This window comes from Alnus glutinosa, chromosome 1 (genome assembly GCF_958979055.1).
Source record: "Alnus glutinosa chromosome 1, dhAlnGlut1.1, whole genome shotgun sequence".
Classification (NCBI taxonomy): Eukaryota; Viridiplantae; Streptophyta; class Magnoliopsida; order Fagales; family Betulaceae; genus Alnus; species Alnus glutinosa.
The window spans coordinates 49391510-49406401 of NC_084886.1; the positions used below are offsets into that span (position 1 = coordinate 49391510).

General features: G+C 35.1%; 1 protein-coding gene across 1 annotated transcript; it reads right to left on the bottom strand.

Annotated features, from left to right (window-relative positions):
• Nucleotides 1-7852: 7852 nt before the first annotated feature.
• On the bottom strand, nucleotides 7853-13540 carry LOC133860168 (maltose excess protein 1-like, chloroplastic). The gene is made up of 9 exons (XM_062295829.1): nucleotides 13157-13540; nucleotides 12180-12353; nucleotides 11581-11871; nucleotides 11211-11300; nucleotides 9536-9637; nucleotides 9320-9438; nucleotides 8557-8619; nucleotides 8389-8450; nucleotides 7853-8283 (listed from the first exon to the last, which is right to left on the bottom strand). Exons 1-9 carry the CDS (start codon nucleotides 13382-13384, stop codon nucleotides 8201-8203), a joined length of 1212 nt encoding a protein of 403 aa, XP_062151813.1. The 5' UTR covers nucleotides 13385-13540; the 3' UTR covers nucleotides 7853-8200.
• Between the last annotated feature and the right edge of the window lie 1352 nt (nucleotides 13541-14892).

The following is a 14892-nucleotide window of genomic DNA, read 5'->3' on the forward strand; positions in this document are numbered from 1 at the left end:
AATCTAAATATGTTTCCATTTTGTTTGTGAAATTTGTGATTGAACAATTCTTCATTTGAATGTTTATGAGATTTTTTTTTTCATATATATATATATAAAAGCTGAGTTTTTCCTTAGAATGACATAGAATAGTGACACGTGTCATGAACTCATACTTTTTAGTGACTAAACCAGTCCTTTAAATATTGGGATCCGGCTACTATGCTGTAGAAAAAAGTACCGCATATCTGCTGTACTTTTTTCTACGGCTGAGATTGATACAGGAAAGTAAGAGTGTAACTATGGTAGAAAATGCCACAGCCTACTCTTTAATTCTCCTTTATTGCCCTTTGTAGAACAGGTATGACCAAAGTGCCCTCGACCCACCTCTTTCACAAGCTCGAACACCAAAGTTCTTCGCCTGACCTCTTCACCGGATCGCCATGAATAAAACAAACAGAAAAATTTGGTAAAAGAGACGGCAGTAGAAAAACCAAATTCTTAGAGGAAAAAAATTAAAGGTGCAACTTCATCAGATATAGAACCCCAGCTAGCCGAAAATATTACATGCATGTCAGTATTTGGGACTTACTACAGGGGATGAGCTGTGCAGGTTGATGAACGTGAAGGATGCAAATTTGCTTTCCACTAGAATTCTGTAAAGCCCACAACAGGATTAATCTGCACTCTTTCACTTCTTTTCCCACAGCAACGTATACCATATCCTCAATCATGGGAGTGGGCTCGGGAAAGGGTTGCAGAGGAGTGTGCCAGCGTGGACTTCCCGAAGGAGGTATCGTCGGAGACGGAGTTGGAGGATATTGGTAAGGGGCTGGGGCTGGGGCTGGCTGAGGAGTGTGCGGCGTGCCGGCGTGGCCTTCTCGGAGCGGGTATCGCCGGAGACGGAGTTGGAAGATATTGGTAATGTTGCGGCAGCCTCTGCGGAAGGGTCGCAGAGTCGGTGTTCCGATCATGGCGATCTCCGGCGGAGATGTCAGGCGAAGGACTTTGGGGTTTGGTTCGAGCTGCTGGGGAAAGAGGTGGGTCGAGGGCATTTTGGTCATACTCATTCAGCAAAGGGAAATAAAGGAGAGGTTAAATGGTAGGCCTTTTAGCATTTTCTACTATAGTTAGACTCTTACTTTCCCAATTAATCTCAGCGGTAGAAAAAAGTACCGCAGATATGCGGTACTTTTTTCTACCGCATAGTAGCCGGATCCTAAATATTGAACCGGTCTTTTAAATAAAATTGAACCGGTCTATTTAATCTCTCCCCCTCTCTCTCTCTCTATTAATGATACAAATAGCATCTCTCTCTCAATTAATGATATAAGTATGACTTTTTGTTATTTTTATATTTTTGGTTGAAATCTAAAATTTTTATATTTTTGGTTGAAATCTAAATATAACCGATCTATTTAATCTCTCTCTCTCTCTCTCTTTCTCTCTCTATTAATGATACAAGTAGCCTCTCTCTCTCTCTCAATTAATGATATAAGTATGACTCTTTGGTATTTTTATATTTTTGGTTGAAATCTAAATATGTTTCCATTTTGTTTGTGAAATTTGTGATTGAATAATTCTTCATTTGAATGTTTATGAGATTTTTTTTTTTCATTTGCTTTTTCGAATGTTCAAAATTATATAGGATTGAAATATAATAGGTATCACACCAACATTAAAAAAAATTCCTACTAATTTTCTATTTTATATTTTGACAATCAAAATCGTGGTTTTCTCCTTGCTATTTTTCTTCTTCATACTTATTTTCATTCTAAACTACACCTATGTGAACAAATATTTTAACATGTTTTAATTTATATGAATTAAACTAAAAATAAGAGTTTTATGTATTAATTCATTTAAATGTTTTATGGGATATTTCAAATTTTTTTTGTCATTAAATTCTCACTAATTTCTACCTCTTTCTCTTCCTTTAAGTAAATTTTTTACTCTAACACCGCTTCCCCTCCCACTAAATGTCCATTACAAACTAAACCTCAAAGAGTCAAATGTCAGTTTTTTTTTCTTTGGGAAATGTCAAAAGTCACTCCAATATCTCTCGCTTTCTCAAATAAATATATGGAGAAGTAATGGTTTGTGGCTATGCAAAACTGCAATGTTGTTTACATTACCGGAGAGTGATACTCAAGCAAAGAGAGCGAAGTTTTTGCTATTGTTGGGACCTTTTTGTTTGTAATACTGCTATAGCTTTTTTTTTTTTTTTTTTCTTTTTTTTTTTTTCAATTTGCCTTTCAAGTTTGTCGGGGTTGTGTTCAATATAATTGTAAATAATATGTTTGTATTTATTTTATGTGCTTCTGTTTTTCTGATTTGATTTTCTATCCTTATTTTTTCATTGACAATTTATATATATATTTTTTTTTTGTTGAAAAAGTAATTTCTTTTACGCTATATATAAGAATGATGGTCGAATTAAAAAATATCTATCTGACCGTAGTTTCTTCCTATACCTACAAATTTCTTTGGAACTAGAAAAAGTATATATAAAAATAGTTATTTTCTATTATATTAGTGGTTATCATTTTACATTTTTTTTTTTACTTTATTTTCTATGATTTTGTTATTTTTTTACATTTTTTTTTTGTCCATACTTCCTAATTTATATTATTTTTTTGTTCAAATTGCTTTTTTTTTTTTTTTTTTCTTTTTTTTCTTTTTCATTTTCTAAATTTTACATTGAATTCAAGGAAACCATGGAGAGAGAGAGTTTACATTAATTGTTGTTTTGAGTACGAGGTATGATGATTTTTTAATTTACATTGTTCACTGATTTTTTTCCCTGTATAATGCACATTGTTAACGTGCTTAATTGATAGACAATATTAAATTTCAAGGTTTCATATGAACCGGAAAAGTATATGGAAAAGAAAACTCTAATTTATTCTATTAGTATTTTTTATTTTTTATTTTTTGTCTATATTTTCCATGGTTCTCTTATTTCATTTCTTCTCTTCTTTTTTTCTTTATTTTTTATGTAATTAATATATTATTTTTCATTCAAATTGCTTATTTTTTCTTTTGTAAATTTTACACTAAATTCAAGAAAATGATGGTGAGAGAGAGTTTCCTATGGTTGTTTTTTGTACAGGGTATGATATTTTTTAGCATATTATGTTTATTGAGTAGTTTTTTTATTACTTTATGTAATGCAAAAAAGATAACACTATTATATGGACAGAAATTTCCTACAAACCGTTTGGAGAAAATTTCTTTAAATAGCATGTACAAATAGCATTAATAAAAAAACATGTGCTTCTCACGTGTTTAAAGGATACGTGTCTTTTTTAAATGTGAGTCATAGAAAATTTCTTATAAACCAGTTTATAAGAAATTTTTGTCCCTATTATATTATATTAGTGTTTTTCAGTTTTCAATTTTTATCTATATTTTCTATGCTTATCTTCTTCCATTTTTTTTATTATTATTATTATGAAACTAAATTATAAGGAATAATCCCGCGCATAGCACGGGTTACAAGCTAGTATATATAAAAGCCGAGTTCTAACTTAAAGGTGGCCTAGAATTGTGACACGTGGCATGAATTCATCCATTTCAAACATTGAACTGGTCTTTTACATAAAAAAAACCGGTGAATTTTAAAGGTTAATCTGATTTTGTCATGATTTTAATAAATTTATTGTGCTTAAATGAAAACATCATGGGTGTGAATCTTCATGAGAACAAAATAAAGATTTTTTTCGCATTATAACATTAAGTGTCATTATAGCATTAAGTGGTGAGAATTTTTTTTAAATTATCTAAAATTAAAAACTTTTCCTTGTCATCACACACACACACCCACACACATGTATATAAAAGCCGAGTTCTAATTTAAAAACGTAATACGTATCAGACTAACAATATTAGAGATTCTTACTATTAATCCTACTATTAATGCTTTGATAATCATAATTCTTTCCATTTTAAACTACACATCTGAGAATATTTTAAATGTTTTAATTTATATGAATTAAAACTAAAATTATGGTTATTTTGATAGTAAAATTTTATGTGATTTATATATTCATGCAATGTTCTATGTGCGATAGAGATGTTTTTTTAAGTTTTGAAATTAAATTATAATTAATAATTACGCGCATTGCGCGGGTTATGCGCTAATTTTAATAAAATGCATAATTATAATGACCACATATCCCGAGTGTTAGGATTATCCCACATCGGTTGTGGAATGAGGTAGGTGGTTAGTTTCTAAGTGTGAGAGAAAGCTTCACCTCATGAATTAGTTTTTGGGGGTTAAGAGAGGCTCAAGACTATCAAACATTGGTATCAAAGCTCAGGTTTACCAACAAGTCTCAGGCCCAACAATCTGTAGGAGTAACAGGTTGTCTCTGTTCCTACCCAATGCCCGATGTGTGAGAGGAAGATTGTTGGTGTTATCCCACATTAGTTATGAAGGAGATTTGGTGGTCAGTTTATAAGTGTGAAGAAAACCTCACTTCATGAGCTAATTTTTAAAGTTGAGAAATGCCCATGACCACCTAACATCAAGTCCACGAGAAGGACCGAAATTCAGTTGAACAAAGCTAACTCATCTAGCTTTGAAAAGACTTTTGAGAGGCTGAAAAACCTTCCGGCCGGAGAAGAATCAGAGATGGATATTGTTAGAATCAGATTTTGTTCAACTAATGCTCCGTTTGTTTCGGCGTAAAATGATTTCTGAAAAATGATTTCGGCATTTTCCAGTGTTTGGTATGGGGCGAAAATAATAGTCAACTGGAAAATTATTTCTGTTTGACCAAAAATGCTTAGTAAATTTCGGAAAATGAAAAGTGTAAATCGTTTTCCGAAGACTCCAGACGTAGTCGATCTATTTTAAACGACACAGTCGACCTTCACGTTCAAGAAGCCGACCACCATCGAAATATTGCCGGTATTGGAATCCGACAACATCCGGTTAATGTCGCCGGAATCTGGCGACGGAATCCGGCCACCTTCGCCGGAATCCGGTCAGCCAGATTCCGGCGACCAATCTGACCTGAATCCGGCCATCTGGCCGAATCTGGCCAGACCGGCCGGCTGGTCAGACGGATCTGGCCAGATCCGGCTAGCATGCCGGGATCCGGCCTCTCTGGCCAAATCCGGCCAGCCTGCCAGGATCCGGCCACTTTCGCCAGAATCCGGCTATCCCAGATTCCTACGAAACTGTCCAGATTCCGGCCTTTATCTCGAATTCTGGCTATATTAGCCGGAATCAAGTAAAAATGGTCAGAATCTTGTCGGTCAGTGACCGAATCTCGTCATCGATGATTTTTATATTATTTTACATTAATATTTTTATGTTGTAAATAAAAATTGATTTTTAGAAGTTAATATGATTGAATAAAAATATAAAAAAATATTTGCGATTTTCCGTACGCGCCAAACACCCGAAAATGCTTTCGACGGAAAATGGTTTCTTGAAAAATGACTTCCCTGAAACCATTTTACGATGGAAACCATTTTACGTCGAAACAAACGGAGCCTAATAAGAACAATTTTGGCATAGTTTCAATATATATTTTTTTTTCTCCCTTTGAACTTCATGCGCCCCTCCCCCCCTTCCATGTGTATTTGTACGCTTTGTACTTTGTGAAGCAGAAGAAGCTAATAGTGAAGTGTGATAGCATTGCCCTTTTGCAAACTACAGACATGAAGCTCTTCTATTGGAAAAACAGAGACTTTTTCCTTTGATTCCTTCACTTAGCTTCAAGTCATTTATTGCCTTTCACATAAGCTTTACAACCATGGTATGCTGGCTTAACTGTTGGAGTGGAAAGGTAGGCCCTGAAAGGAGCCACTGAAAGCCTGGCAGTTCTTAATTTTAAAAAGTACTTTGTGTAATTGAAACCTCCTTGTAATATGACATTTAACCAACTCTATCTTCTCTAAGTTCTGAATAATCAAGAATTCCGCTTTATTTATTTATTTTTTTACTGAAAGATCTGAATTAAAGAATTATGTGCCCACTTGATCATTATTTCTTGAAAGACTAGAAATAGATCTTTCCTAAACAGAAAGAAAATTAGCGTTAATTTGATCACGATCATTTTGAAATGAAAAAGGGACCACACTAGAGTGGCACGACCCTCCTGATAATATCCATAAATGACTTGTTTTTGGTAAGAGATTGACACCAAAATTTTTTCCTTAATAAAATTGCTGATATTGTGCTCAAACCTTATGAATTGAAATACGTTGATTTTTCTAAATCATTGTAGTTTATCACTACTTTTTTTTTTTTTTTTTTTTTATGATTTCAACCAAGTTTATGGTTCAATAGGAAAAAAACTTGTTAAATACAAATCAGGAATCCTTAATTCATGCTCCTTGAGTTTTCTAGAATACAAGGGAATAAGGGATAGAGGGGGGAAATGAAGAAAACTTGATTACTCCAAAATCTCTCTCATGTTAAATTTGAATCTTTATTACTACAGGTTCTAATTGAGACTAAATCTTAGTTGAGTTTATATCAACTCATAATTTTAAAATTTCAAGTTTCTTGTAGATTATTTCCTCTTCCTGTATCATTTTGGCTGTCCATGGATATTGTTTGGTATGGTGCATTTTAGCTTGGCATGCACTGTTTTGCAGTTGGTTCATGATCAACAGGTTTTGAGAAGTTTGGTGACTGGAAAAATCATGCCTTGTTTGTTCAAGAAGATAAACAGGTTCTATTTGCTCTTTCATGCATTCCAACTTTTGCTAATATTTCAATTGCCACTTAGAGTTCATATCTTTTGAAGGGGCATTGATTCCCATGTAAGTTCCATCTGGGCAAAAGAGAGAGAACGCTGAGACATTAAATTTTCTAGTCCAATTTAAAGGACATGTTGGAGCTCCCTTTCTCCAGGACATTTGAAGACTTACTTTCAAGAGATAAAAGGGAGACCTGGTACAAAATCTTTCCATAGCGCTGCCAGAAGAAATTTACTAGGGCAGAGTTTTCTTTCATATGTAACCATATTGTATTGATATGAGAAAAATAAAATCGTTTTTGTAGAACTTTTTAGGTACTCTTCCATTCTCAATCAGCATAATCAATGTTGCATCATTCAATTTTCAAGTTTCTTGCTTCTGATAGGTGATTAATGGTGTTTTGAGCTTACTTGAAGCATTCTCAGATGGTACGTGTCAAGTTTTTCACGCTGCTTTTTGTTATTCTATAGATAAATGTTAGGCTTCCCGAAAAAAATTTCCAAAATTTTGTTCTTAAATGATGTGGGATTGTGACACATTTTCCATGATAGATCACATTAGATTGCGACACATCGTTTGTGAATCAAATTTTGAAAGAAAATTTTGAGAAGTATAGCATTCCCCTATATTGTATATTCTTTGAATGCAAAAATTGAAATTTTCCGAAGACTAATGCCTCACCTCCTCATCTCACTACGACCGGCAATTTTTGACACGAGCTCAACATAAAATTAACATATTAAGATTGAAAAGTCTGATATGTTTAGTTAAATAAGTCGAGTTAAAATTGACCTCTATAGTTTTATACTCATGCCTCGACACAGCCCGAATCCGCCACACGACATTCAAGCTGACAATTTTTTACACAACCCGTGAATCCGTCACAAACCCAACACGAAATTAACAAATCGAGATGAAAGAGTCTGACTCGTTTAATTAAATGGGTTAGAGTAACGTTAACCTATATAGTCTTATATTCATGCATCGACATGCAAACACGAATTGTCAGCGTTCTCCGATCTAAATGGTTGCCGTGTATATGAAATTTACTCAAATGGTGGAGATTGTTAAAAACACATGAAATGGTCATTTAGTGGTTGTAAGAAATGAGCTGATTACTGCTCTGAAACATTTGAAATGTATAAGATCAACATTGTTAGCACCTTATTAGAGATTTTATTTCATTAAATGTGACTGCAAAAGCACGTCCTCACAAGTTCAGCACTGTTTCACTGTTTCCAAACATAGAAACTGATTAATAATCAATAAATGTGTCTTCAAAAGTAAAACAACACTGATTCTAGTATCTGTAGCTAAATCGCAATAGTAATTATGGTGCAATATATGCTATATTATTGAACTCTTGGCATACTGTTGTCGTGAATGTCAATCAAGTGCCTGCATCACAGCAGAGAAGTTTTGCTGCATTTCAGGCGTAGGATCTTGAGAGCAGGTCACTCACTCTTCATCAGTTGAGCTCCATTTGCAGTATCACCTTCGGTTAAGAACCAAAAACCAACTCTTTCAAAGATGTCAAAGGAGAGCTGTAACCATGTACTACTGTGTCTCTCCACAAAGCCATTCCTGTTATCAGGAGAATTAAATCAGAGATCTTTTCTTTTCCATGTCAAACACTATAATCAAGTTTAGAGCAACAAAAATAGCACTGCTGAGAAATAGAGAGACAACCCATCCACAAAAACAAACCAGCCGTCGCTGCCAAGAAGAATTCTCTACTAATAGCGTTGAAACTGAAATCATAATAAAAAATACATTGTTTCAGTTGAGATCAAAATTCCTGCTCAATAAATACTAGGAATATGCATAGAGATGGACCATTAATTAGAGATTTCTTACCAGTACAGGCATAGAATATTCCCATATCCATAAAACAAAGATGCCCAACTTGAGCCAAGGAACCTGTAATCATAGTTGAACATCATTTTTACTAATATATATGGTTACTAATTCATCAAAGCATCAAAGTTCAACTGTAAAAGGCATGTTAAACCAGGTCAAGAAGCAGTTCATCAAAATTTATTGGTTGGCACCTAACCTCCTAGCATCATCTAAAGAAATCAACTGATATATGGACAACAATTCCCATTTCAAACTAAAAATGTCAAGAAATATTTGACATGGATTATGCATAATTTCAGATAGAAACTTTCTAGTGATGGAGAAAACCTTTTGGATAGACAACTCCAACGACCCAACACCCCCTTCAATTCTGACCAAAAATGTGGGCAAGGTGATAGCAAGCAGTTTCTAAATTTTCACCAACTGATTGGAGCCGAGAAATGTCAAGATCCATACCAAGATGATGGAAATTGAGAACAGTCGGACTTCAGAGGACCTACCTCATTTTCACCCAAGTATTAAGGTAGATGGTTATCTTTGTAATAAATATCATGGTAGGCATTATTATAAACAATACTATGGTAGATGATAGACATGACTATTTTAATAACGTGATGTTTAAATGCAAGCAAGAGAAACTTTAGCTTCAAGAGTTGCAATACAGATGGTTAATCTTTGGAATATTAGCAAGCTAAACAAACAAATGACTATCTCATATCACATTGAAATCACAAAGAGCCTGGAGGGATAAGATCATTACCACATAAAATCACGAATAAAGAGAGCACGTGGGACCATAAGTCCATTTCCCATCATAGCAAGCAACATTGAGAAAGACGATAAGCCTTTGATGTTATCAGGATTCAGGAAATTTGTCCACTGAACAAGAGTACAAATTGTTGTCAGCGTACATACAAAGGAGATTTCCCTGTTTAATATGTCACAATTCTAGAACATTAAGACGAGCTTTGGTTACCATTTGTGAAACTGGCATCCACATGAAGAGAAGCGTAGCTGTCCATCCAGATATTGATCCAACAAATTTTACACCTTTCTCAGAAAGTTTTCCAGTACGTGCCTGCAAATCTTAGCAGCTTTATGTCTAAGAACAAGCTGAATTGCCAATTTCTCTATCTTAATCTAAATAAAAAATAAAATAATGACAAGACATTAAAAAACAACTGTTTCAGATGACAAACCCTGAAATATTCATGTTCATGTTAATGACACAATAAATATAAGATGGATTTTGTCTGGATGGAAAGGTAATAAGATAAGACCCTTTGACTAATATGGAAATTCCAGAGAGAAACGAAGTGCCAAAAAGAAGTAAAAGTTGTGTTTTAGTTAATTTGTACAATATGCAATGTTTTATGTTAACACTTCCTTCCACTTCTCATCAAATCTATACAATTTTGGATGGAAGTGTAATGAAGGTCTATTTCTTTCCATCTCCCTTTACATCTTTCCATATTATATATCCAAACATGAGAAGTGATTAAAGTTTTGAAACCGTTCATTTGTCTTCTTTCCACTTCTCTCAATTCAAACACACTGAATTATGTAAAACATGTGAGGTGTGAGACCTACAACTTAATCAAGAGTAATTACATGGCAGGATCATCAAACAAAAAAGACAGTTCATTTTTAAAAGTCATCAGCATAATATCCAAATATTTGAACAGTAACAAGATAGTGACAAAAATTTCGTTACATCAGAAAATTGCTGTAATACAATACTTTTAGAACAACAAATTTTGTTCATTGATTGCAAGGGAGTTTGATCCGCATAACTCAGACCTAGCAATTATGGAGTCCTTACGGTGGCTGAGGCAAACATTTAGAGGGAAAGGACTCAAAGATCTATTTTCACATGCACCTAGATGCTATGTTTAGACCTGTACTGGACGAGGCCAGATCATATGAGTGCAGACCCGATTTGGCACACTAAGAGAAGTTCAAACAAAGTTTCTTTGTTAAGTTCTATTATTGTTGATTTTCCTTGTTTGTAAATCTACATTGACCGCGCATTTGACATAAAACAAAGTTTCTTTGTCATTATATACAAAGCACACATGCATTTTCCTTTTGTTATCTTTGACATGAAATAAGTTCATAAGAATAAGAAGAGCCGATTTTTGACAGTGATTCTTTTTTCTTTTTCTTTTTTTTTTTGGTGGGGGCATATTCTAAAATCTCTTTCAGAAAAGAAAATTTATTCTAAAAACTGTCGTATTTGATGACATTCAATAATGTGACAATCAGGTAGACTCACACTCTGAACTAGTTTAATTACCTCAAAAGGCATCTGAACAAAGCGTCACCAAGTGTCCTGACTCTTTGAATGAAGAGTTTCATTCATGATCAAGCACAAAAAGTTAATCATGTTTGGAAGACTATAGACACATTGTTCCTATTAGCTCTACATGCATGGTAACATGGTTTCTTATAGATGATATTTTTTTTCCTCTCCTCCTTCATGTGTTATTAATTTACCAGCACCAGAGAGAAAAGAAAGGAAACCTTATGTACCTAGAACTAAACTGAATGATTCATGTGCTACTGCTTTCATGATGTAGTTAGGACTCACATCTTATCAACCTAAAATGAATAAAAGCAGATAAACAGCCCACAGGTAGTGTAAAGCTTACCATAATAACAGCCACCATAGCTATAACAAAAGCTATTGCCCCTGGCAAGATGCTGTTTGGTATATACGGGACAAAAGTAGACCACATAATCTGTATTCAAAGATGTTTAAAAGGATCAGAAATTATAAGTAGAAGAAATAAAATTAATCAATATTTTTGCTTGTCAGGATTGAAACTAAAATCGATAGATATTGTCATTACCTAAATGCCAAAATAATAATTTGTATATAGATGTTTGTGTGTGTATTAGGGCATGTGAATAGATAGATGATGCATGCATACATACATACATACATAAATACATATCGCTATAGACGCACACACACATATACATTTAGAGAGAGAGAGAGAGAGAGAGAGAGGACATTACTTGCGGAAGGACAGATAACCCGCCAACAGTAATAAAATCTTCCCAAAAGTGCCAGATTCCAGCATTTAGCCAACCAAAATAATTCATGAAATTCAATACAAGCCCAGCTCCGACGACAACTGAAGTGGTCACAAAATAAGGCAGAGGCATGGCTTCTGCCAGTGCAAGCTGCGCAAATACAGTATATAATGACACTACACCCAATGTTTGCACAACAATCACCTCCTTCTCCCTCTTCTTTGTAAAGTATGAGAGCAGTGAAAGGTTCCCAAGCAAACCAGTAAACATCCCCTGCATTAGCGACATTCTGTCCCTTAGGTTCCAAAGGCAATCCCATGTTTGGTTGATAAGAAAAAAAAAGGAAAATAAAATAGCTTGAACTTTTGAATCCTAGATTCTCCATAACATAAAAATGATGTGAATTGTTGTGATGAGTATTTCACTTCGTCAAAACCAAAACAAAACCCATAAAACTCATTATGTTTATTGATACTTTTGACTGAATGCATTCTAAGAACCTAAAAGAGGTTAGTTTTCATAGATAAAGAAGAATAAAAAGAATAGCTATATATAATTAAGAATCAGCTGCGTTGCTTTACCAGCCACGGGACGGCCAAAAGGGCAGTTTTGTTCCCTGCCAAAAGATTGCGAGCATTGAGGGTGATCTGAGGCAATTGCAGTAACAGAAATGGGATATTCGATGCTCCAGAGAACTTTGCTGTCAGTGAATCCCATTGCTCAAAGCTCTTACTGCTCCTAAATTTCACTGATCCCTTTCAAAACCACCAAAAAGAATCCATCATTACATCGAATTCAAACCAAGGGCTTACATTTCAGCTTATGCAAGATAAGAGGAAAAAATAAAATAAAATAAAATAAAGACATTATAGGAGTACAATTTTTTTGGTCCTATTGAGGCCCCAAAAAAGGAAAATTCCCTGTGCCCAAATCTTCAATTGTTATACTATTCATATCAAAAGCTTTTCCGTTAAAAACTTAAACACCAGTGTAAATGAAGATGAAAATAGAATGAATTTTTTCAAAAAGTGAGATCCACCTCAACTAAGTATTCAACAATTATTTAGCTCAATTTTGATAACCTTTTTGTTCCCCACAACTACCAGAAAGAAAAATCTTGATCAGAAATTTGCCGAGGTATTCATTTCTTGAGATTGGGAATTAGAGAAGGATAATGGCTTTCCATCAGCGCCCATTAGCTAAAAAAGATATAAGTACGAGAAATTAAATCTTTTGGAAAAGTGAAATCCAAGCCAACCCAGTGTGCAACGATTAGGTAACCTATCTATCCCCAATAGGCCATAACCACCAAAAAGAAAACCTTGAATAACTAATCTAATCTTTTTTTCCTTGAGATTAAGAATTAGAGAACGAGAAATGGCCGACCCAGAAACTGTTCGTGGGTTCTCTCTCTCTCTCTCTCTTTAAGGTAAAAACATTCAATTTTATCGGCTGGCAAACTCAGCATTAGTTGAGCTAGCATCGATTTGTTAACTGCAAGCAAATGAGCAAACGTGTATCCATCCCATAATACAAATAGCTTGGAATGTGGAAGTACCTCGTGAAGGGGATGCGGGACGTCGGATTCAAGAGCGGCCTGAGTCTGAGAACTGAGCCGGCGGTGAAGCAAAGTAGTGAGAGAGTTGTATTTCAAAGACACAGGGTTTTGGAGGGTCAAAGAGAAGGGCTTTAGATTTAGAGGCGGGAGAGAGTGGCAGTAGTTTGGGTGGCGTTGAAGACCAGCTGGCGCCTTGACACCATACGACACCACTACAGAATTAGCCATTGAAGCAGGATTGGATTCAAACTCTGAGAAGAAGAAGAAAAAGAGAGAGAGAATCGACTGAAGGAAGCAGACACGGAGTGGCAGTGGAACTATTGGCAGTGCCGAAGTGTTCAGTTCAGATTGGGCGGCGGGAGATGTGGGAGCCTGGCGAGGACACGTGGAAAGGGTCACTGATATTTGCCGCTGAAGTCATGCGTTTTTGTTGCCTTGGGATGTGATGTCATGTGCGGGATATTTAATGTACTACAGTCTACCGCTTTGGAAGAAGCAGCCTGCGGTGGATCCGAAATTTCTTCCTAGTCGGAATATATGTTAATAAAAATTATCATTAGATTTAAAATAATTAATTTTTAAATCTTTATATTTATAATAATTTTTATAATCACGTTAGAAATTAAGCACATAATAATATATTTTTTTATAAAAAAAAACTTAAAAATACATTTAACATTTTTCATCTCTATTCTAATATGATTCTATTGAAGTCATCAACGATGTTCTAGAGGAGTTTGAAGAGTTGGCTGGGTTGAAGGCAAATCCCGCCAAGAGTTCAGTGTTCTTTGGAGGAGTTCCCTTGGGAATCAAAAATGATATTCTGAATTATCTGCACATGCATAAAAGGAAGTTGCCTATTCAATATCTTTGAGTTCCCCTTCTTTCTAAGCGGCTAACAGCAACTGATTATGATGGTTTGGTCTCCAAAATTGCTGGTCGTATTGATTCCTGGTTAGCTCGGAATCTATCCTTTGCTGGAAGACTCCAACTAGTATTCTCTGTTTTGCTTAGTATTGTAGGTTTATTGGGCTAAAGTCTTTATTTTGCCTGAAAGGATTATTTTTCTTCTTCAGCAGAAATTTAACCGCTTCTTGTGGGGTGGAAAAGACACTAAGGCGCATGCTAAAGTTTCCTGGGATAAGCTTTGTAATCCAAAACGTGAAGGTGGGTTAGATATCAAAAACCTGGAAGTATGAAATAATGCTTCTATCTATCTTGCAGCATATTTGGGCTCTCTTTACCAAAGCTGGATCTCTTTGGGTGGCCTGAATTGAAGAAAATAGGCTGAAAGGAAAGAGCCTTTGGCAGGTTTTCTATCCCCACTGATTGCTCTTGGTGTTGGAAGAAGTTGCTAAAACTTCGAAATATTGCTAAACAATTTTTGAGCTTCGAAGTAGGGAATGGTTCTCATATTTTCTTTTGGCATGATAAGTGGCATCATACCGGTTATCTATTGGATTGGTTTGGCTCCTGTGTAGTGTATGATTCAGGTATTCCCCTTGATGCTAAGGTGTTTAAGATCATTAAGGGTGAGGACTGGTACTGGCCATTTGCCCGGTCCAATTTTATTGTGAAAATTCAAAGTACGCTGCCTGAGATTTTTATTGGAGGTGCGGATTTGGCTATTTGGCATTCTCCCAATGATGCTTATTCTTGTGCAGCTACTTGGGATCAGTTGCGAGTAAAACTCCCGGTTGTTGCGTGGTGGAAGCTAGTTTGGCACCCTCTGGGCC

Excerpts from the sequence above, each read along its gene's own strand:
- LOC133860168 (XM_062295829.1), bottom strand. The coding sequence starts at position 13,384 with ATGGCTAATTCTGTAGTGGTGTCGTATGGTGTCAAGGCGCCAGCTGGT. Across the intron at positions 11,301-11,580 it reads GGTTATCTGTCCTTCCGCAA|ATTATGTGGTCTACTTTTGT; the intron begins GTAATGTCCTCT and ends CTTTGAATACAG. Across the intron at positions 9,439-9,535 it reads GGATGCCAGTTTCACAAATG|TGGACAAATTTCCTGAATCC; the intron begins GTAACCAAAGCT and ends ACTCTTGTTCAG.